Here is a 22,296-nt window from a genome sequence, read left to right on the forward strand (position 1 = left end):
GAAGTTGCGCATTGGAGCTGCTGACAGACCAATCACGGTCCAATCTTTTCCAATTGGTCCTCTCCGGTGGCGGCGTCTCCGCTTCAAACGGGACCCTCTTCTCGCATTTTCCGATGTCCGCGTGCGTTCCAACGGCGAAACCGAGTATGTCGTGCCCGTAAGCCGGTCAGCAACTTTCTCTCGCATCCATGAGGGCTGACTAAGATGATCGGGATGGTCAGAAACCTCGGCTGGCGAATTATTTGCCTTCCATGTTTGTTTGCTTGCAGCGATCTGTACCTACTGTTATTCCGAACCGCTGTCTCCTTTCCGAGACATGCTCTGTTAGAAAATTCCCTCCCCTGGCCCGCTGCCCATGTAACGGCAAAAGGCGAAGGGCTGGGCACAAACCTCTTCTCGAGGGATCCAGATCCCAACACCGAGATGCTCCGAGCATCTCCGCAGCTGGCTGCGGCTGGCTGCAGGCCCGCTTCTCCTCCGGTGCCCCTCCTATGCTTCCGTCCCCGTAGTTCGCCCCATCTAGAACGTTCACCGGTCAAAACGGCTGCCCGCAGGCTCCGTCGCCGGCCACGGTGCACTCCGGTGATGGTCGGACGAAGCTAGTTCCAATGTCCATCTTTGGACTTTCTTTTCGCCTGCCAAATGTGATTGTTTCGGATGATTGTTTTACTTATGAACCGCCTTACCAAACTTTCCTATCGAATTTCTATGGGTTAATGGGATAGGCAATATAACATATGCTTCGTGGTTATCCCCTTTCTGTCAGAGTATGTTGAGCCAGCACTTACGAAGTTCAAACTAAATGTTCATTGTCTCTTTGTCAAAATGTGAACAATTCTCCTAGAAGCACATCAATGTCCCAGTGAAGTTGCGCTCCATCTACCCAAGCCATGTTACGCCCCATCGTCTTACGGTTCTGCTTGATCCTATGGCTGCGCTCTTCCTGATGCGAAGCGCCATCTCCGTGTCTCCAAACAGAGTTACCGATACCCTAATATGTGTATGATTTCGGGCCGAAAATGCTAGATAATGACTCTGCGCAGTCCCGGTTTCCTGCTTTTCTTCAGCGCAATAACCAGCCATGGCGTTCTCATGTCTTGAGGTAAGTCTCCGCCACAGCCACAATCTATGATGTTTGTCAACATGACATACAATCGAGATCTCCCAAAGGTTTCTTTGATATTGCTTCGAGGCTATTCGAGTCTCTTTGCTGTTTCCCTGGACGACATGCTGCAACCCCTTTCGAATGAGGACTTTGTTGGGCCTCACCCCTCAACCCAAAACTGAAAGATGACAACTGCGGATGGTGCAAGTCAGAGGCTTTCAGGGGCACTCAGGTTCACACCCAGATAAAGCCACTGAGCCTATCTTCCGTGAGCTCTTTCAAATTGCGGCTTAGACTCGCCCCCCATGCCGCAGGCCGACTTATCGTCACCTGAGGTTTCCAGTGCAAGTCAGTCGTCACCCAGGGACTACGCTCGAGTCTCCGCTCTTATCCCCCTGTGGAACAAATCAAACGCCGAACGAAACATAGGGCTTATCTCGGAGGCTCGAAACAGGAAGCCACGACAGTGGCCTTGGTGTTGAGAGGAGGAACGTCCGAACCTTCCCAAGAAAAAACCTGTTCAGTTGGAAGGGCGGTTTCGGTTCTTTCGCCTCTTTTCTTCCTTTTCTGCACCTCACCATCGTGTCCCCCACGTTCGCTTTCCACGATTCCCCAAATTCCTCGAAGCAATCGCAACAATCAACTTGGTCGCCTGTTGCTGGCTTTGGCAACAGTAGATCTCAGGAAAAGAACCTCAATCCCGTTGCAAGGTATGTCAGATCCAGACGAGGCGCTGCCCAGAGGCCGTTCTCTGATTGCCATCAGTGCCATCTGAAGCGCTTCGAATTCGTCAACTTTTGTTCGTCAGCGTCGAGCACTTGGGAAGAAATCTTTCAGGTTGGCTAATCACTCACTGTCCAGTTTCGCAGCATCAAGAGCCTCTGCAACATTCGCTTCACTGTTTTTGTCGTTAATTATCTCTCTTCCCCTAGGACGTTCGACGTCCTATCCACTCCTTTCTCCCAATCGAAAGACGCCTCATGTACGATGAAGAAAAAATCCATGAGCACCCTCGCCAATCTGGCGCCGCGTCGTCGTGGTAAGGGCAACAAGAAGGAAGAGAGAAAGGAGACTCAAAGTAAGTGACAGTTCTCTCGTCTCGTTCGGTACCAGCTGACACTTGGAACAGCTCCCGTCATTCCTTCGCTGCCTGAGAATCGAAGCGGTCCCGCCCATCCCTTCAGTTACCCTGATCCAGGCGGCAACACTGATCAAAATGTCGACCGCTTGGCCAACGACTTGCTGGAGAGTACCATCTATCATCATCCCAACGGTTTGCGCAGTCATCCATCTGTTCTTCTTTGTGGAACTGAGCCGATGGCCATCGCACCTATGATCTCTCCTGATGTGCAACCCAAAGCGCCCTCGACGTACCGGATTGTTAATCTTCCATCGGAGGACTTTTCCGTTCATTGCCAGTCTGACACCCAAGTTGCGGGGACCGACGAGGTTGCTCCGGCTATCCCTGCAAAGTCCTCGCGACGTCAATGTGGCAAGCAGGAGAAGAGCGTCCATGGCTTCGCCAACCCCGAGAATCGTCCTGCGATGCTCAACTTCCCGCATTCCAAGACCACGATGCTTGACCCCGGCAACAGACATCCTCCTTGCCTGCCTCCCTCTACAACGGTTCCACTTTCATACGGCGGATGCAATGACGGGGAGGATTTCTCACGGACTGCTGTCGCCGAGGCTCTTGCCGCCCGGGCCGCCGCCGAACAGGCTGCTCGCATCCAGGCAATCAGCGGCCAGGCTTCCGTCGGAAAGGATCTCGACACCGAGGATGTTCCCGTTCAGGTTCTTGGTCCAGAGAACGGTCCTAGATCAGGCTTGATCGACCCCGAATTTGTCGATATCAAGACCGGGGCAATGCTGGCTGCAACTCAAACCCTGAAGCCCCCTGGTTCGGAGAAACCCAAACTTCCTCCATCAAAGACTTCTTTGCTTCGTCGTCACAAGGTTGTCTCCAAGGTTCGCCACGTGTTCGAATCCATCCTGCCTAAGCCTGCAACGCCAGAATCGAAGATCAGGGGCAAGATCTCAGCGCCCATTGGTTTGACCACGTGCGATCTGCCCAACCCTGCGGCGTACTATCACCTCGAGGAAGTCGAACTCGAAGAGACATCTATCGTCAGCTCAATCGAGCTTCGTCTCAATGAAGGCAACAACCTGCATAGCCATAAGGTTCAGAGCATCGTCGGAGATCGCATCGTTCGTAAGGCCGTGGCTGATGATGAAAGCTCGGTTGGCGGCAGCGATTCACCAGAAGATCCCTTCTCGGGAGAGTTTGAAGTCGCAAATCGTCCCCCCACTCCTTTTGAGCATCGCCTCAAGAGTAGCCTTGACTCCACTGGTATCCCTCCGGTTCCTTCTTTGAACCCTTTCGATACTGAGAAGGACTTCGATGCCGACCTTGAAGGAATCTTGTCTGAGAAGCCCGTCTGTGCTTCAACCCCGCGTCGACCCGACCGGAAGGCAGTTTCCGGAGAGAGCCCCTCTAAGCGGTATGCAAAGGCTGACGACCGTCATCTTGCGTCCATCAACGACACTGAGGGAGGCCCTAGTGCTCCCAGCCCTACTCCAAAAAAGTTGAGGCTGTCGGGCGGCTGGAGACTCTTCCGCGATCAGCCTGAGCCCAGCACCAAAAAACACCCATCGCCCAGCAAGCAGGATCTTGAAGTCCTCGAAGATCGACTCCGCGACATGGTCATTGAGAAAATGGAGCAGGAGCCTGAACAGCGGCCAGAACTGGAGGCCAAGTGGGAAGGCGTCCTCGCACCGGCTGCTCTGGGCCCCAAGGATGCGAATGCTGCGTTGATGTCGAGTGAGGGCAAGCAGCCTGTCGCAAAGCCTACTGTCGTTATCGGAGAGGCTAGCGCAGTCTCGCTGCGTCGATACAATCGCGAAGAGTTCACCCGTATCACGACGACTGGTTCCCGAATCCCTCGTCCTTCTCCTCGGTACACCCCCTACACTCGACCTTCGAACTTCGATGCGCTGGATATTGACGAGTTGCAGTAGGATGTGACCGTCTATGCTCCGAGACGTCGTCGTTTCTAGGGCTCGGTCGCGAAATTTTGATGCGTCTGAAGAAATTGGATCATCTTTGGCGGTACCACTCTATTCTATCGGTTCTTTGCCTGCGGTGGTTCTGGGCAGTTCGACCAAGGACCATCAACGGAAAAGCTCTGGTATCGTTGCTGCCTTCTACAAGCTTCCACAGCTGGCTTCAACAATTTGGAGACAGCCCGCCCGCGTTCTTTTCTGGAATTTGGAAGCGCCAATTCGGCAAACCTATTGAGTATTTCCGCGGCCAAACATTGAGATGGTACAATCAAGTCACCTGCATTCTTTGATTGGCCCGCCCCAAATTTGTGTAAGTTGTTGCCGTCTCCTAAAATTCATCAGCTAATGTGTCGCAGGAGAATACATCCAATTTCGACTTGGACTGCTTTTCGGATCCGGCTGCACTTTTTCTCCTTTTTCATGAGACTCGAAGAAATCATCAGGTCTCCAGTACTCACAAGCACCATTGGGCAACCTTAATACAAGTCCTACTGCCTTCTTACTAGGCCTAGGCAACCGGTTGCTGTGCAAATTCGAGTGTCAACTGAGTGTCAACAATTCGTGGACCGCTTTTCCTACGCGACAGGACAACAGAACAACTCCTCTCTTTCAGACTGTGCCACTTTGTGACCCTACCCGACCCTGGGAGAATTTGCATAAACTGAACCCCAGTAAACCGCAATCAGATTCTCCCATTTGCAGAATTGCAGAATTGCATACAAATGCCACCATGGAGGACGGATGCCACAGTGGAAGATGACGAATGGTGTGATTGGACGCTAAGGGGGAGGAAGCTCAGATAGGTAGTCACAAATCAAATCGTTTCAAGATAACTATGAAACTTGTCACAGTCTTCTCAATATCAAATGTGCAAGGTAATTTACTTTACTTTGTTTATTTCATATCGTAACACAGACATGGTATCTATAAACCAAATCGCTCTCAACAGTACTAATACAGTAGGTATCCAAAATCCATCATAATCCATACACATAAGAGACTCGCTTGTTGGTATCTATCGATTGATAGGGGGTATTTTTCACATGCTACTGCGCACACACTTAGTAGCGGTGGGCGCGGTGCGAGCCACGACCGTCAGTGCCGTGCATGCGGCGGGTGCCAGCGGCCTTTTGACCGGGGCGACGGGTCAAGGTGCCCTTGAGCTTGAGCATGGCACCGGAGATCTTGTCGCCCATGGAGGGCTTGCGGCGCTGGTGGTGGACGGGGGCCGTGTGGGCGACGGGGCCGCGGCGGCGGGAGAAGAGGCCGCCGCCGGAACCGCGCTTGGTGGTTCTGGTGGTCTTGGTAGTGGTGTGGTGGTGGGTTGTGTGGGCGGGCGCGCGGCGGCGGGAGAAGATGCTGCGGCGGGGGGCGGTGGTGGTTGTGTGGCGGGTGGATCTGAGAGGCATGATTGCGGTTTTTGGGAGTGAAGAGTTTGTTTTTAAGTGGTTTTGGTTGTTTGGGTAGTGGTGTAAGACTTGAGGTCTTTGGTTGTTTGTTTGATTGAGATTGGTTGGGTTGTTTTGTAGCTTGATGCTGATGATGGGAAGAGGGAAGGTAGATGTAAGTGGGTTTGGAGGGTGGTTTATATGTTTCTTTGGTGGTTCTATTCAGGGTCGCGGTTTTGGAGGGTGACCAGCTACGCAGCATGTCTGTTCCAAGTCAGATGGCGTATGTTGGTAAGGTTGTGTGATTTGGGCATGTCATCATCGCGGGGTGGGAGGTTCGTGAACAGAACAGGGGTGGTTGGTTTGGGTTGGGTCTCGCGGGATCAGGGACCCTGTGAGAGGGGATGATGTCAGGGTCCAGGGGATCTACGTTTGTATGTGTATGTGTGGTCTTCTAGTCTGAATCTCCGTGTCTTTACAATACATACTGCGCCAATGGCGACAAGGCTATCTTCCATTCGTATAAACAGTAGGTGTGTGGCAGGCATCCTTTGGTGGGATCGATGCGCAAAGGGTCCGAAACCTGCGTCCTTGGTTCCACACTTTGGACCCTATTTTCGTTTCGTGACTCTCCCTCTGACGACAAAAGGAAGATGGGCAAATGGGCATCCGTAAGGAGGGGATAGAGAAGTGGGAGGGTGTCGTCGGACCCTGATTCTGGGAAAGGGGTGACGTCCCTTGCAGTTCATTCCGTCGAGGAGGAGGGGACTGGACATGGGGTACATTCAGACATTGTTACGTAGGAGGAGCCGGGCAGGCTGTATCCGTACGTGGGTGATAAGAAATGGCCAAGGCTGGCCAGAACGACAGCTTCGGGGGAGACCTCAAAGTGATTTTGCCCTCCGTTTGTTGTCGCAGCTGCGAGGTGAGGTCAAGGTGAGCGTCCAGCCCCAAGCCCATCAGCCCAAAATCAAGTTTTGGAGGGTCCTGTGGCTGGTGACGTCGAGTTGCGGTCGAGGGAAGGAAGCCCATCGGGTCCAGCCTCATACCCCTGTCTCTTGCCTGCGCCAGGGGTAGTAGGATTGTTGATTCCGCCAATTAGAGTTGTGGCACATGCGAAGGTGTGGCTGACCCGGTAAATCAAGGTTCCTACCTTATCAAGGTACATTATGATGTCATGCGTAACGGTTGGTTCGTACCACAGCAGATAGGTGTGACAAGTCACACCTTTACGGACGGGTCTGGACCCAAACGGTTCTCTTCAGTTTCTTGTTTTCTCCCCCAGTTAATGATCAAAACGTAGATAGACTGGGTGACTGGGACGGTCTGACCTTCCCTCTTTGTGTGTACCACACTGGCTGATCTCAAAGATTAGTGTGTTGTTGGACGCATCATTTGTTGGTGTGAGAAAAGTCGCAATGGGGGAGGGAGTGATAGGCATGGGGGATTTGCGGCCGCTGACGACGGTTTGACTGTGTACCTCTTAGACTTTCAATCATTCGACGTCAGTTTTTGCGGGTTCGAGCCTTCTCTGGCCTCTTGTTTGGCCGCGGATTCGACTCCCCTGAGCGAGGTCAAGAGAATCCTCTCGGGTCTGGAATGAGGTGGAACGGAACATCACTGAGGGGAAATGACATAGCTGGTGGTCTTGGAACGGTGATCCCCTTGATGGTGCAATTTGTCCGGTCGTCAGACGCACAGCTCCTTATCGCTCATGTGTCGGATCCTCTAGGCCAAGGAAGATAATGATGTTGGGGAAGCAGAGAGCAAATGCTTGAAGCGCGGAAAGCGATGCTGTCAAGGCGCCCACGTTGCCGCCCTCCTCAAACCTTGTCCAGGTCTTCCTGCCACTTTGCGTATACAGAGACTTGTTGCCATTCTTTTCGGGAAATCTTATCCTCATCAAGGCCACTGTCCATCTGTCTGCAACGTCTACAGCCAAGTAGTATATGGCTTGGTAGAGTTGGCTCCTACCACCGCAGCGAGGACCGCAGTGAGCGCGGTGAAAAAGAGCGACTCCGTGCTGGGCCTTCCTCGTTCGTATGGGATTGTTAAGCAGGCTATTCTCCTGATATGGCCATGGGTGGAGGTAAGATGTAGGCTGGCAGATTACTGTGGTATGGTTTCCGCCAGTTTGAGACACCCTTCATACCCTTCACACTTCCATTTGCAATGATGAGAGGAGTTGGTTCAGTGGAACTGCGGCTTACTTGCCTGCGCGAGGGAGAACGACCCAGCGCGGCAGTATTGCTTTCCTTACATCGAGGACATCACCATCGAGGTGGCTCACCGCGCCACTGAACTTTCTGAGAGATTAACTGTATTCTTGGTGCCTTGAAAAGCCTTGAACAGCACATGGTTGCCATAGGCTCCGACCATCAATACAGTCCAAGATTACGCCGTCTAGTCTCCGCGCCCAGAAAGGTTATCCTTGATCCTAGCCAAATCGTCGCTCGAAAACCCCAGAGCCCCAACGACGTACCCCTCCCAGCCGCCATGCGCTTCCTGCAATGCCGCGATAAACGCATCCCAGCACGACGTCCGCAGGCTGCACAGGTTGTAGAAGCCTGGGTGCTGTTCGAAAGTGAGGCTACCGCCGCCGACACGGGCCTGCTGGAGGAGCCGCTCCCTCGCTGGCTCGGTGCCGATGCGCGAGAGCATGTAGTCGAAGCGGACGTCTTCGGGCGCGGTGCCCGCGAGAGATTGTAGGAGACCTGCCATCACGCCGGTGCGGTCTCTTCCGGCTATAAGGGGGTTTTCCTATTAGTTGGGCTTGGCTGGCGGCCACGCGCCGCAACAGTATTTGGCCTTCTTTCCATTAGAATGTCCAGGAAAGGTATGCATACCGGTACAGTGAAAGAGAAAAGATTCCTCGGGCTTGTCGCGCACGTGCTCCAATATGGCTCGGTAGATCGGTCGGTATAAATCAAGGACCTTGAGATACTCCTTCCGAAGCCCAACTTCGCCCCCGGCCTCGACAAAATCATTCAGGTCAGGCGGGGTGTGGGCGCCCGCACTTTCGAGCCATGTGTTTGCAACTCCTGCGACCTCTGGATCGGGATGCTTCCCACGTTCCGCAGAGCCACGAACGTCAAAAACCTGCTTCACGTTGGCGGCCAGCCAATCGAGCGCCTCTGGGTTCTGGTTGGCGATTTCGAGCATGCCGCAGCGGTAGACGAGACCTGGACGGACACCGGAGCCGGGCACGGCACCAAGGTCGCGGATGTTGATGAGCTCGGGGACAGGGAGGAAGGGCGGCGTGCTCAAAGCCTGCTGTAAGAGTTCGGAGGGGATGGGCTCGTGGACGTCCCTCTCTGTGAGAGCTTCTAGCTGGTCTCGGTTCATGGGCATTTTTGGCGATAAGCGATATTTCTTAAATGTCGGAGAAGGAACGATGATACTGGCGGTATCGAGTTTGGGTATCTCAAAGGAGGAGGAGATTATTTTTGAGGCGAATGACTGTTGTTGTAGGTGAGGCAGACGGTAGCCTGGGGCAGGCAACCTCTGCGCCCCTCAATAATTGACCGGAGGTTGTTGGAGTAGACGTTTTGGAGTTGTAAACAGCCCTGTGTAAGACGCGGACAAATGTAGCCCGCCCCCGTTGGAACAAACTTCTTGAAGCTTTCTAGCGACAGGAGCTAGTGTTCATTCCACGAGACCGTCATGTGGCGCCAAGCCCCGAATATTGAGGTCTAACTATTGATATTACCGTTTGCGTACTCTGCACATAATGACAACGCCTCAACGTTCTGTGTGGCGGCAGTTTGCAGCAACGGGGATCTTGTAAGGGGCATATTAAGCCGTTTGCCCGCAGATGCACTTAAATTCCCGTGGCCAGATTCCTCCCTCAAATCGTGGTGCATAAATGGCATGTCTTTTGCCATGAAAAATGTTGGACATTCAAGGACACTGGGTGATGAAGTTAAGGATGTTGGTTTCAAGAAGTATCCCCGAAGCTCTCATCCCTGCTTCCACATGCCTGATAAGATAGCATCTCCTTATCAAAGATGGCGATAAGGATATCGACTTTCCACACCGAATTTCAGGACGTTGTCTTCCAACAAAGCAAGCCATTTGACTCAAATTGAGACACTAATTACCTCGATGAGTGGCTAGAATTTCAGCATCATGTCCTCGAATCCAATTTTGAGGTGGGGACTGGGCCTCTCAGCCGCCGCGGCCGTGGTCGCAATCGCCGTCGTGCGTCTCCAGCAGCCCCTCTTAGGCGACATCGATGACACCCAAACGTACTGCTACCAAGGCATCCGTACGCACGATGAGGACCAGCCGTCAGCCCAATGCTTCACTGTGGCCGACGGCAAGTTCACTCGTGTGTTCCCATGGGATGATGCAAGCTTGACCACCACGGCTGGCTTCGTCATTCCTGGTCTGTGGGATGGCCACGGTCACCTGAGTCAGTATGGCGAATTTCTCTACTCGGCCGATCTGTTCGGAGCCTCTTCTTTGGATGATGTTCGGGATCGCTTGAGGGACTACGTCGACAGCCATCCTGATGCCGGCACCAAGAATGAATGGATTCGAGGGATTGGCTGGGATCAGTCGGCGTACGGACGAATGCCGACCGCTGTGAGTCCTCTTCGCCCCTCTCTGCCCAGTGATGGGTCTAATTCCCGATCAGAAAGACATTGAGGAAGATGAGCTTCTGAAGGGCAAATACTTCATGCTCGACCGGATAGATGTCCACTGTTCATGGGTGTCACAAGCTGTGCTCGATCTGTTGCCTGCAGATCTCCCAGACGTGCCTGGCGGTGAGATCGTCCGCGAGCCAGGCATGGGCGTCTTTTGTGACAACGCCATGGACCTGATCTACAACTTGTGGCCGAAGCCTGGACCCGAGAAGAAGCGGGCATTCATTGCAGCCGCCATGGCCAAGTTGAACGAGGTCGGTCTGGTTGGTATGCATGATGCCGGCGTCTTTCCGCAAGAGCTCGACCTGTACGCCAATATGGCAGGCACGGACGACTGGACTGTCCGCGTGTATGCCATGTTGGAATGTGCTCAGCGAAATACCTTCTGTCCCGAGGACGCTGCTCGGGTGTTCCGTGAGGATGACTCGTTCAGCGTCAAATCCGTCAAGCTTTTTGCAGGTATGTTTTCTGAAATGTTTGATATGAAAAGGCCCACTGAGACTAACGTTTTCCAGACGGCGCTCTTGGAAGTTGGGGAAGTGCCATGATCGAGCCATACAGTGATCGTCCCGATACCGCCGGCTCTCTTCTTGTCAACGGGTCGACTTTGAAACAGCTTGGACGGTCCTGGGCATCCGTCGGATACCAGGTCAACATCCACGCCATCGGTGACCTGGCAAACCGCTACGCCGTCGACGCCCTCGAAGCTGGCCTGCGAGATGTATGCCCCGATGAGAACCTCGCAGATTGCCAGGCCCGACGACGATTCCGCATCGAGCATTCGCAAATCATCCACGAGGATGACCAGAAGAGGATCCATGACATTGGTATTATACCATCTATCCAACCGACGCATGCGACATCCGATATGAAGTACGCCGAACTACGACTTGGGGCAGAGCGCACCAAAAAAGAAGCATACCGGATGCGGTCACTCCTCGACGTCCACCCGATCCTAGGCAGCGACTTCCCCGTCGAGCCGCCCAATCCCTTTCAGGGTATCTATGCTGCCGTCGCCCGCAAGAGCCCCCATACGGGTTACGGCGTCAATGGAAGTGAAGATGGCTGGCATATCGAGGAGGCTCTAAGTCTCGACGAGGCGCTGCTAGGGTTCACCAATGGCCCGGCCTACGGTGCCTTCATGGAAGGACGAGCCGGCCTCATCAAGGAGGGCGCGCTGGCTGATTGGGTCGTGCTGGACCAGCCTCTGGAGGACTTGGACCTTGACGAGCTGCGGGAGCTCAAAGTCAAGGAGACCTGGGTGGGCGGGAAACAAGTCTACGCGCGGGACTATGAGTGACGGGCTACCAAGGTTCACGATGAATGATTTTTAAAAAGTTCTCTCGGCTTCGTTCCATACTTACCTACTCTGACATACTCAAGACCGCTTTTATTAGGGGATTTGTCTACGCCAACGACTTTTTATGCCCAAGAGATATGATTCCATCAACACAACTGAGACCGACCTGTGCTGTTTTCTCATTACATTCGCTCTAATCGTATGGATGGCTCTGACTGGCCTAGTCGAAAGATAGAAAGGTAGCCAGAGGCATTCGAGACGAAGTTTTCTAGGTTGGTACCCATCTTATCCACCGTCCATCTCACACTCCAGTACTATATGGACAACGAGGCACACGTATGACTTGACAAAATCATACAACCTCCTATCGTTTTCCGTGGTTCTTCTTAAACCTGTTTTTCACCGGAGATTCTGAGAAAAGCTTCTTCGCGGCGGAAATGGCAATTCTGTTCAGCCTCTGATATTTGCTTCTGTTATTGACTCTTCAAAGCAGGACTGTCGACGATCTTCAAACATTAGTATCTACGAGATACATTGGAGAACTCTCCCCATCCACAACGAAATTACCCAAGACGGTATCGAGAAACAGCCACGATGCCGTCAACAATGTCAACCAACAGCGCGACAGCCGCCCGAGCCTGGAGCATACACATACTTGTATTCCTGATGCTCATGGCCTTCTCAATGACCTTTGGCGCCTCCATGGTGCAGGTTTCCGTCCAAGCATACCTGCGAGAATCCGTCTGCCGACAACTCTACGGCTTGCCCCAGAAAGTTCCCGTCGACCACGGTCTATGTCACGCCGACGCCGTTAACGAGGAGTTCGAGTGGACCGGTGTCGTCGTCCTGGTCTGCCAGTCCGCCGGCGGCCTCCTGTCCGCCTACACCATGGGCAAATGGGCCGACGTCAATGGCCGGCGCGGGGCTTTTGTCTTGAGTGCTTGCCTCTGGGGCCTCTTCTCCGGCATCCTCATCACGACTATTCAGACTTCATCACGTGGCGTCCTGTGTTTCCTCTTCTTCGTCATCGGCGCTGGGAAGACGTCCGCCGAGGTCGCCGTCTTGGCCATGACGAGCGACACCACAAACGACCAGCAGCGCTCGAAACACTTTGGCCTCGTGGTGTCTTCCGCCCTTGCCGGGCTTGTGGTCTCGAACGTCATCCACAGATATGCTCCCCCCTTGGCCCTCGAATATTCGGCTGTGATCGGCTGCGTCGCCTTCTGTGTCGGCACCTGCTTCATCGTGGCGGTTCCCGAGCCCCTACGCACGCAGCTCGAGGACTTTGGAGGCGAGCCTCCCCCGGAGATCCTCCCAGCCAACCAGGCCACCAGGCCGCTGCACCGCGTTCTCTCCACCCTGAACACTTTCCGCGCCATGCTCCTCCTTACCACCCTCGGCCTCGTCCTCGCGTTGGCGAGGACGGCACCGCCTTCCCTCGACGTCTACTTCGTCGCCAGGTATAGCACGATCATCCACTTACCCTCCACAACGACCCTCCGCGGCGACGTCGTGAGCTACTGGGCACCGCTCATCGCCATCGTCCTCATCACCTGCCTCCTTCTCCCCTCCATCTACGGCTGCTGCTCCTCATACCGCCGACGTGTCCCGGGCGACCGCATCGCGCTGCGGGACTACCGCCACCTCCTCCTCTCGTCGGGCTTAGTCGTCCTCACCAGCGCCGCCGCTCTGTACAGACACTACCTCTTCTTTCTCGTCGGCACCCTCTCCGCCGCGGCCCTCGCGGCGACCATCCCGGGCCAGTGCTGCTCCCTGATGCTGTACGGGCTCGGCGTGGCCGTGCGCTCAAAGTACGCCGGCCGGCTATTTGGCCTCGCGGCGACGGCGGAGTGCGCGGCAACGCTGGTGCTCGGTCCGGCGATCGGTCTCGTCACGCCGGACTCGCGCTGGGGCGGTCTCGCGGCAGCGATAGTCTTCTCTGCTTCGGTTGTCGTCTTTGGGGCCGTGTGGTGTGCCCAAGCGGTTTGTCAGGCTCCGACGTACGAGAGGCCCGGCGCCGGGGGCGGTGGCGTAGAGGCTGGGATCGAGCTTTTGGATGTGGGAGGACTTGCGGCGCCTCCTCCGACGTATGCTGCTCACCAGGAAGATCGCCCTGCTCCGATGCCGATACCGGTACCGATATTACGTTAGGTTCTGCCAAAGGTACGGGGAAGGATGACCTCTCGGTTCTTGATCGGTGTGGAAGATCACAGTGTTGAAGGGTCCATTACGGGAAAGGGTAGAATGATAAAAAAGATGTTCTTGAGGCCTGTGTTGTGTAACATTTGCAGCGTATGCTGCTTTGTGCACTTCTTGTTCGACTTCGGTACGAGAGTAGTCAAGTGTATTTGAGACATCATGGTTATTGGGAGAGATCGCAACAAGGCTGTTATCATTTGCGACGAATCGTGTTCATCAGCTTCAGAGTTTCGACGCGACCGACCTCTCTCAGAATGCAAAGTGGCAACGGACAGGCAACTTCTCATCGGATTGTGGCTGAAGTCATTTTGCCTTCCCGGAGAGAGAGAGCGATATTGGAGCGTACTAGTAGTATGATTGCGTATAATGACCGATGGAATGAATGTATCATAGCCTTTCGAACGGATTCTTGAATCCCGAATTTGCCTTTCTTGTGCTTGAGAAAGTCTAAAGCCCCCCTTACGCATAACCTAAAGTTCTATAAGAATTGGGGAAACACGCCGCTCTTGTGTTGCCTCTTACTAGAGAAGCGTTTGCATGACAGAACAGGAATTCTCTATGAAGCCTGTTACGGCCAGAAAGACGTGATGAGAAAGACTCGTCTTGTTGTCGGAAAATGTTAAACCTCAGTCTGCTCTTCAGGCTCCGCAAGCGGTTTCTGTCCGTACACAACGTCGCTGTTTGACGACCAAAATTAGCATCTCATCCTTGGGGCGACTACTGGCCTTTGGACATGCTCAAAAAGCATCCCACCAGAAGTGCAAACTCACAATTCAACCAAAGCGCGGAAGACGGGAGGATTGGCCTTCAACTCGTTCCTCACGCCCATGATCTCCACTTCGACTTCCTCCCTCGTCCGTCCGAGGACTTCGGTAAACATTTTCATGGAGAACCCCTCAAGACCATCAATGGTCAGGACCAGATTCATCATGCCCAGGTCCTTGTAGTGCCGGTCCTTGGCCCACGGCGTCAGCGGCGCCTTGTACTTCTCCGCTGTGACGTTGATGAAGCCCGCCTCCCGGACGCGGCCCTCGTGCCCCGGCCCGGGGGTCGGGTCGCGTCCGACGGCCCGGATGGCGCCTAGGAAGGCCTGGTTCCACTTGTACGTGGCGTGGTCCTTTGTGTAGCTACCATCCTCTGAGTAGAATTCCGGGTTCATGTCGAGGAATTCGACCCAGCCGCCCGGGTTGAGGTGGCTGAATTTTCGGGCAGTCGTCGTCAGTATCAGTAACTAGGTGCGCGTTCCTTCTCGAAAGGGGGCAGGAAATGGGGAGGTGGAGGTTTACTTGTAAATGTTGCGAACCAGCTTGGGCCAGTCCGTGATTGAGGCTGTCATGTATCGGCACATGATGAAATCGTACTTTTTGGTCTCAACCCAGGGGCTCTCGACGTCGTCGATCTCGAACCTGACGTTAGGAGGAACCCTTCTCATTCCGTCAGCTATAATCGAACAATCAGCACCCGGAAAAAGAAAACTGACCATTGGGGCTGAATGGCGCTCAAGTCATTTCCGTAAACCTATGCCACAGCATTAGCCTTCACGATCGGTGAGGGGGGCGGGCACACATCGTAGCTTAGCTTACCTCGGCGCGTTCAAAGATGTCGCCCATTTCAACAGCCCCTGTAATGATTTTATTCTGTCAACTCCTACCCTTTCCACATCAAGGCTGTTTTTTGAATGGGTTCCCTCATACAAAGTCCAGTGCCCGTTCCAATGTCAAGGATTGATTGAATCTTTTCCCAATCGAGAGGAGCATGGAAGAGCTTGCTGCCCGTTGCCTTGACAATCATCGCATGAGCGAGATCAAGTCGATCCATCTCCTTCTAAAACGTTTTTGGACTTGTTAACCATCTGACTTTCGACTTGATGATTGAAGACTCGTAACAAACCTCGTCATTGGGGAACTTGTAAGCTGAAATTGCATGTCAGATCTTGTCGAGAAGAGAGCAAAGTAGCGAGAGAAGAGGTTGAAGGACGTACTGCCCGGCCTGTAAGCGTGATACCGTCGTCCATACTCGACGGGGTAATCAACAACGCTTGATGATAGCGAGGCGGTGAAATTGGAACTGGAAGCACGAGTGCTTGGTCAGCGCCGGGCCCCCATCAATCCTTCATAGTATGGGGGCATCGTACATGCGCTCATCAATTGAGGAGGTATCGTCAGTTGTCTAGCAGTTGTCCATGTCAGCGATGCCATTATCAGCCGCTAACAAATCCGGAACAGGTCACCAACATTGTCTTCCTCCTCAGGCTCAAGAGGTGCCGTTACGTTGGGTGTTGGAGTTTGTGCCGTTGTCGTTGCTGGGCTCTTGGCCTGTACAGCGGCTGGTGGTGAATCTACTGTCGTCGTCGCGCTCTCGGCCGGCACGGCGGCTGGAGGTGAACCGGCCATTCCTGTTTCCTGGTTTCTCTCCTCAGCGTACCAATTAATTCAACTTGGGGCCGAAGAAGGAAGAAGAAGAAAAAAACTCTTGACAGAGAAACAGAAAGAGCAATGGCGATACGCAAAGCTTCAACAGTATCCACTCTCTAGGGACAGGACTGAAGGAGGGAAGGAGGGGGTTTTGTAGGCATCTAAGCTGGTCTCCATAGTTGAGCGACATGGGTTCGATGAAATGAGAAGGGAAAAAAAAACCTGCGGCAGGCTGCAGAATCTCCAGAACCAACAGAGCACAACTAAAAGGCCCAATTGGCTATGCTCCGACTCCTCATTCGCATGTATATGCAAGTCAAACGTTGGTTGACGCGTCTTGTCGTCCAACATCCGACCCATTGCATGTTTGCCAACGCCCTTCCCCCCTCCACCCCCTCTCTCTTCCGCCTAGATGGGAAGGCGATTATGCCATCCTTGCGTTGACAAATTCGGGTGCTCAATTGTCAATCCCCGACATTGGGCATTGTTTGCTTCGCAAGTTTTTCGGCATTGACGTAGCTGCTTCTTTATCGAGTCCCTAGGGTAGTCAGACTTGGGAGGGACCCGTTGCATACTTTTGTCCCTGGTATCCTGATGTTTGAATTTGACTCCGTAGTAGCCAGCGACATCCCGTCAACGAGATCCGTCGGTGCAGCGTAGACCGTAAAATCAGTCCCGTCCACGACCCGACGAACAAGCAACACTCGAAAGATCACCTAGCTCACCGAATAGACAACCCTACCAAGCTCACAGAAACCAAATAGTCATCGCTGAAGAAGCCGCTTGCAAGGCCCTCTAGTACTCGTTTCTCATCTCTGTCCCCTTCCCTCCCATCTTCAGAGATAGACAGAACCGCAACTGCCTTACCACAGCTCACGCCGTACCTTACTAAATCCACACACAGATTCACTCAGCTATAAAACAAGACCCAGCTGCTCTGAACAGTTTTCACTTCACCTGGTGCTTCGCGAAGGTTCCAGGCGCCTGAGGAGATGTGAAGTGAAGGTACGTTGACGCGACCTATACCCCTCAAAGCTTGTGACATATAGTCAAACAGTGGCAGCGTGACTCACACCAGCAGCAGACAGCAACTCCACACACTTTTACCTCTGATTACTTTTCGTCGTCCGGCTACTGTATTTACTTGAAGAAATACGAGACGGGGGGAGGCTGGAAGGTAGCAAGACACTGATTTAAATATACTCGGAGGCAGAAAACTGTATCCGTATGTTGTCCCGGCCGACCTAATTCATTGACCAGATCAATGAAGGACCAAATATCTGTATCCCACAGAATATACACAATCATGCCAAGTTGCAGAGGAGCAATTGTGTTGAGAACTGTGTATCCGATTTTATATTACCTGCTTGGTTAGTTCCTCGCCGCTTGTAGGTAATCAAGTTGCGTCACTATCAACTAGCAGACTCCCAAGGGGTTATTGGTTTCCAGTAGATCATGGAAAATGAACTCACTTCTACTACGAACAGGCCCATGTAAGTATCGTAGCATGAAAGGCTTATATCTTACTCGTGGCTCAGGGGACCCACGATACAAGCTACGATGTATGAGCATCTTGCCTTCTTCAGCTAAAAGCCAGTCCTCGTCAACAAAGGGAGACATGTTACCAAGAGGCCTCTTCGTGTCCAGTTGCTCATAGTAACGGACCTCGCAGTGATGTCATTTTGCATCGCCACTAATATGGAGCTCAAAATGTATCATTCACTGGTATAAGCTACTTTACAAAGAGTAGGATCCGTAAAATAGTGGATGAATTGTCACATTTCTATTCAACGGACATATCGGTAAAGGCGTGAATGGGTTGACGTAAACCCCTATCTTCATTCCATAGCCCTTCCATAAGTAAAAGGTAAATATCCACGACGCCATTGCCTATCCATAATAATCCTGCCCATCCAAAGTCGTCCCTCGGTCTGGTCCCGTAGGCCTGTTCTGACCGGGTCGTCTAACAAAAGGTAGATACGAGAAAGAAACATGGGAGGTCGTCCCTGATATATAGGCAAGTAAATAGTGTAAGTAAATCGTGATCAGGGCCGACGCCCATCATATGGTGGTTTTCTTTGTTTTTTTCATTACTTTTCATCTTTTCTTAATCTTTCGTGGCGTGTTCATCGCCGAAGGGACTACGTCCCCTCTCGTAAGAACTTGTCCTTTGAGACCGTCTGTCAGGGCCGGCGGCGGCTCGCCTTGTTGCCTCCTCAATCACGGCACTGAGACTGTGGTTGCTACGAACAGCAGCTGGGGATGGCTCAGGAGGGTCGGAGAAGGGGCCCTGATCGACTGACGGGCTTTCATCGATGACTGTCACGGCAGCCGATTCGCGGGCGGCCGCGGTGGTGCTGGGTGGCAGAGGTGTGCCTGGTGCCGAGATCTCTTCTGATGTTGATGATGCCTTGGATCCAACGCTGACTTGCTTGGGGCCGTTGCCGTTGCCTACACGGACTACCTGCACTCTCTGGACGGGGGCGGCGGTGGCGGTGTTGGCATTGTTCAGGAAGGTAGATCCGACACTGAATGTGCTGTCACGGCTCTTGGGACGGCCAGGAGCGTATTTTTCGTAATCGACACTGGGGACGGGAGGAGTGCTGCTGCCGTTGGTGCCGACACCCATAGACTTGACACTGACCACAGCGGCCTTGGCTCGCATACCAGTCTGAGCGGGGGCTACAACAACCGCATTCTTGCCGTAGATGGTGGAAGCGATACTAGGGGCGATGCTAGATCGAGGAGCATACGAGGTTCTCGCGACAGACGTGCGGTCAGAGTAGCCAGAGATGCCGGAGTAGGTGGAGTCGCGCAATTCGCCAGGGACAAAGAAGTGTTGCTCTTCGTACGGCGACGGGCTGCTTGCAGCGGAGTTGGAGGCGTGCATCGGGATAGGGGGAACAGGAGGGACGAGCAGAGTGGGTGACGTAGGAGTGGCTCGGTTTGTGACGCCTGGAATATAGGCAATCTGGATAATATTGGAAGCGCGGGTGAGTACTGTTGATGCAATAGAGTGAACGGTGTGTGTTGAGTCGCGGTTGGTTTGTCGTGGCTCGCCAGTGCTCTTCTCGTTGATCGTCTTCTCGTGGGTCGTCTCGGCATAGGACTCCTGGATGATTGACTGTCTCTTGGTCTTGATGAAGAACCTCCAGACAAGATATGTGGCGATTGCGATGACGACGAGACCGCCGATGACACCGCCAACGATTGCACCCGTGTTGGGCTTGCTGCTTGATGAGGATGATGATTTGCTGTCGTCCTTGGCGCAGATGGCCTGGGCACAGGTGCTACATGTCGGGATGGTGAAGGAGCAGAACTCGTCGGACTTGCAGTTGGTAGGACATGTTGGTGCCTTGTCCTCACACTTGAGGCAGCCGTTCTGTCTGGGCAGGATGACTATGGAGGTCATGTCAGCAAATGAGGTTCGATAGGGGGCGATGGTGATGTTTGGTGACGCACCAGCTTCCAGCTCCTCAAGCGAACGGAGGTGCAGGTTAGGGTCGAATTGAGCCATGATGATAGAGGAAGAAATGGTCTGGGGATGAAATGAGAAAAAATAGCCAGCGACGCTGATCGAGCGATGCCGATCGACGAAGCGAGACCGTTAGGCGTAGAAGGTGTCGATCAAATCGGAGGGGGTGATCAGATGGTCGAGGCGAGTGGACCGTTGGTCGGTACCAGGGAAACCGCGAGTTGGGGAAACGGCAGTAGATATAGCGAATGGATAGAAAAACCGTCGGGTAGATGAGACAAGTCGCAGTGTACTAGGGGTGACGGATACACGTTGAGGAATGGATTCGTGGCGAGGCGAGGCTGGCGTGTGGGCGTTTGCTGGACTGGAATGGACGGGTCGATGTGCGAAGTGCGAGGGAATTCGGAGCGGATAGAGTGAGAGCGAACGAGTAGTAGTATAGTAGTAGTTGGGATAACGAGTGGACGAAGAGACTAGCTCGGCATTTGAGGTGGTGGGAAAAAAGAGGCGACTAGGCGATTGAAGTGAAAGACATCAACGGCGGTTTGTCGTTTGTCGGCCGCAAGTCGACGTCGACGGGTTGACGGGGCTTGAATGTCTTTTGTCGTCGACGGGATCTTGTCTTGGTGGGCGGCGACTGAGAAGCTGGAGATGTTGGGTGGAGGAAAAGACGGAGGTGGGAAAGGGCTGCTATGAAGGAAACGAAAGTGAGCAGAGAGAGAGCAGGCAAAGACAGACCGGCGCTGGGCTGGTCTTGGCTCGACTTGGCTTGGCTCGCGCTGACTGGATCGACCGGGGGGTGTCGAAGTGAAGGGAACGAACGGGATGGAGAGGGGGAGGGATGAATGGGTTGGGATGGGATGAGATGGGTGGAAGGATGGCAGATGGATGGGATGGATGGTGAGAAAGAGTGTGAGATGGGCTGCGTCCTGCTTGGGCTTGGTGCTGGTTCTTCACGGGCGTTCGGCGGCAGGCGGAGCGCAAGCTGAAAGGGGAGACGGGGGAACCAAGGACGAACACCAACAGTGGAGAGAGTGGAGGTACATGCTCTGGTACCTTGCCTTAGGTAAGTACCTACCTACCTTAGGTACGGAGCACATAGATACGTATCTTTCAATGAGGGAAAGAGGTGGACTGGCACGACTTTCCGGTTGGAAAAGGCGCAGGTGGGAGGAAGGTAAGAGGGGAGGGGGAGAGCGAATCTGCGGGACACAGGCACGAGATTGAGAGGGCAGGGGGTATGCTGTTAGCGAAACGTGAGGACCGGGGCAACTTCCTGCTCTGATTGGTCATGGTCCCCAGATGGCAAGAGCAAAAGGGGGGGCACTGCTCGCTTGTGGATCCCTTGATTCCCCCGACACCCCTGGCTAGAGCCGGGCGAGGGTCCAAGACTTCCAGGGCAAGGCCTAGAGTCTGGACTGTGCAGCCCGCCCATCCACCACCATGAACCACAAGGACCATGGGAACCCCATCCATCAATCTCCTCTTCGCTGCATACTGCAAAGTGCCAACACTACCTTCCTCCGTCCTTGGGGAATACCGCGACCAACTCGACCAAGGCAGTAAAGTGCCCAGAAAGCGCTGCGCCGTTCGTACCACCATCGACCCTCCAAGTACGTTACACAGTACCTCGGGCACTAAGATAGGTACTATTCAGTGTGGTGCACGCTGTTTGTGACTTTGTGGACATTGCCCAGCGCGCCATTTTCCATCTTTTCATCACCTCGCCTCCAGGTACGAAGTATTGCCTACCAATCAGACCACGCCGGAGCCGGAATTGACCCATCTCCACCGTCTTACGCACTCTCCACGACTCGACAACACCATCTGCGGAATATCACTTCCACCCTCTCTATTGAGCGATATTGGGAGAGGCTCCCATCCTGATGATCCTGATGGCTGCAACTGCAGACTGCAATCTATCATCTGCTGTCTGCCCCCGCGTGCCCTACCTCCTCCCTCATGGCGGGCTGGCTGTCGGGACGCACCCATGCTCACTTACTAACTTCGCAGAATGCTTGGTCAAACAAGCGAGCTACGCGGTTGCTACGCAGCTCGGCAGTGGCAGCCCATCATCCATGGACCATGGATCATGGACCGTGGACCATGGTTGCCATCCATCCAGCATTAATGTTGTTCGTCAATACAATAGAGTTCGTGCGTCTCAACCTGACAACCCGCCCGTCGTCCGATACGAGCCAGCGAGACATGACACGGCCTTTCTCTACTAAATCGGTAAACACAAGCTCTGGCACAGAATATTTCGTCTCAAACAGGATAACCCGATTCTCGACAAGTTGGACCTCTTGTGAGAATAGGAAACAAAAAGGGATACCATTCCCCAGTTTCCCACAATTACGCTGTTTCCAAATCTCGCAACACTTGAAGAAACCCGGCCTCTTACAAACCTCCTGTTAAGCTTCAATTCGCCTGGTACGGGTCGACCATTCTTTTCGTGCCGTCGACGTCGCACCGTCCCAGCTCGGGTACGTTTGGCATCCGGATCCCTTACAACTTTGGTCCTGCAGCGAGAACCTCAGTCGGCCCATGCAGCAGTACACCACGCCAGAAACATCACGATTGCCGACTCAGCCCCCCCCCCCCCCGTTCCGACTCAGAAGATCTCAAGATACGAACTCAACTGAAACGAATGGGGTCCAGTGACAGCGACAGCGGGACGACATCATCACGGGCGAGCTAATC

At 53.7% G+C, this 22,296-nt stretch overlaps 10 protein-coding genes across 10 annotated transcripts; 5 read left to right on the forward strand and 5 right to left on the reverse strand.

Annotated features, from left to right (window-relative positions):
- Positions 1-204: 204 nt before the first annotated feature.
- CPAR01_03716 (uncharacterized protein) lies at positions 205-603 on the forward strand (the record flags this gene model as incomplete). Its single annotated transcript, XM_060488002.1, has 1 exon — positions 205-603. The coding sequence occupies one exon, from the start codon at positions 205-207 to the stop codon at positions 601-603; it is 399 nt and encodes a 132-aa protein (XP_060352208.1).
- Positions 604-2,092: 1,489 nt separating this feature from the next.
- CPAR01_03717 (uncharacterized protein) lies at positions 2,093-4,123 on the forward strand (the record flags this gene model as incomplete). The annotated part of the gene is made up of 2 exons (XM_060488003.1): positions 2,093-2,183; positions 2,235-4,123. The coding sequence occupies 2 exons, from the start codon at positions 2,093-2,095 to the stop codon at positions 4,121-4,123; spliced, it is 1,980 nt and encodes a 659-aa protein (XP_060352209.1).
- A 1,106-nt stretch (positions 4,124-5,229) lies between these two features.
- Positions 5,230-5,577, reverse strand: CPAR01_03718 (uncharacterized protein; the record flags this gene model as incomplete). The annotated part of the gene is made up of 1 exon (XM_060488004.1): positions 5,230-5,577. The coding sequence occupies one exon, from the start codon at positions 5,575-5,577 to the stop codon at positions 5,230-5,232; it is 348 nt and encodes a 115-aa protein (XP_060352210.1).
- A 124-nt stretch (positions 5,578-5,701) lies between these two features.
- Positions 5,702-5,964, forward strand: CPAR01_03719 (uncharacterized protein; the record flags this gene model as incomplete). The annotated part of the gene is made up of 2 exons (XM_060488005.1): positions 5,702-5,799; positions 5,838-5,964. The coding sequence occupies 2 exons, from the start codon at positions 5,702-5,704 to the stop codon at positions 5,962-5,964; spliced, it is 225 nt and encodes a 74-aa protein (XP_060352211.1).
- Positions 5,965-7,261: 1,297 nt separating this feature from the next.
- CPAR01_03720 (uncharacterized protein) lies at positions 7,262-7,913 on the reverse strand (the record flags this gene model as incomplete). The annotated part of the gene is made up of 2 exons (XM_060488006.1): positions 7,262-7,668; positions 7,847-7,913. The coding sequence occupies 2 exons, from the start codon at positions 7,911-7,913 to the stop codon at positions 7,262-7,264; spliced, it is 474 nt and encodes a 157-aa protein (XP_060352212.1).
- Positions 7,914-7,959: 46 nt separating this feature from the next.
- CPAR01_03721 (uncharacterized protein) lies at positions 7,960-8,907 on the reverse strand (the record flags this gene model as incomplete). Its single annotated transcript, XM_060488007.1, has 2 exons — positions 7,960-8,300; positions 8,403-8,907. 2 exons carry the CDS (start codon positions 8,905-8,907, stop codon positions 7,960-7,962), a joined length of 846 nt encoding a protein of 281 aa, XP_060352213.1.
- Positions 8,908-9,684: 777 nt separating this feature from the next.
- CPAR01_03722 (amidohydrolase) lies at positions 9,685-11,505 on the forward strand (the record flags this gene model as incomplete). The annotated part of the gene is made up of 3 exons (XM_060488008.1): positions 9,685-10,143; positions 10,196-10,664; positions 10,721-11,505. The coding sequence occupies 3 exons, from the start codon at positions 9,685-9,687 to the stop codon at positions 11,503-11,505; spliced, it is 1,713 nt and encodes a 570-aa protein (XP_060352214.1).
- A 594-nt stretch (positions 11,506-12,099) lies between these two features.
- CPAR01_03723 (uncharacterized protein) lies at positions 12,100-13,656 on the forward strand (the record flags this gene model as incomplete). Its single annotated transcript, XM_060488009.1, has 1 exon — positions 12,100-13,656. One exon carries the CDS (start codon positions 12,100-12,102, stop codon positions 13,654-13,656), a length of 1,557 nt encoding a protein of 518 aa, XP_060352215.1.
- A 667-nt stretch (positions 13,657-14,323) lies between these two features.
- On the reverse strand, positions 14,324-16,097 carry CPAR01_03724 (methyltransferase; the record flags this gene model as incomplete). Its single annotated transcript, XM_060488010.1, has 10 exons — positions 14,324-14,381; positions 14,475-14,900; positions 14,991-15,128; positions 15,185-15,222; positions 15,288-15,325; positions 15,399-15,528; positions 15,595-15,617; positions 15,686-15,771; positions 15,839-15,873; positions 15,939-16,097. The coding sequence occupies 10 exons, from the start codon at positions 16,095-16,097 to the stop codon at positions 14,324-14,326; spliced, it is 1,131 nt and encodes a 376-aa protein (XP_060352216.1).
- A 2,128-nt stretch (positions 16,098-18,225) lies between these two features.
- On the reverse strand, positions 18,226-19,635 carry CPAR01_03725 (Opy2 protein; the record flags this gene model as incomplete). The annotated part of the gene is made up of 1 exon (XM_060488011.1): positions 18,226-19,635. One exon carries the CDS (start codon positions 19,633-19,635, stop codon positions 18,226-18,228), a length of 1,410 nt encoding a protein of 469 aa, XP_060352217.1.
- Between the last annotated feature and the right edge of the window lie 2,661 nt (positions 19,636-22,296).

Source organism: Colletotrichum paranaense, assembly GCF_030867605.1.
Source record: "Colletotrichum paranaense strain IMI 384185 chromosome Unknown Scaffold_3.1, whole genome shotgun sequence".
Classification (NCBI taxonomy): domain Eukaryota; kingdom Fungi; phylum Ascomycota; class Sordariomycetes; order Glomerellales; family Glomerellaceae; genus Colletotrichum; species Colletotrichum paranaense.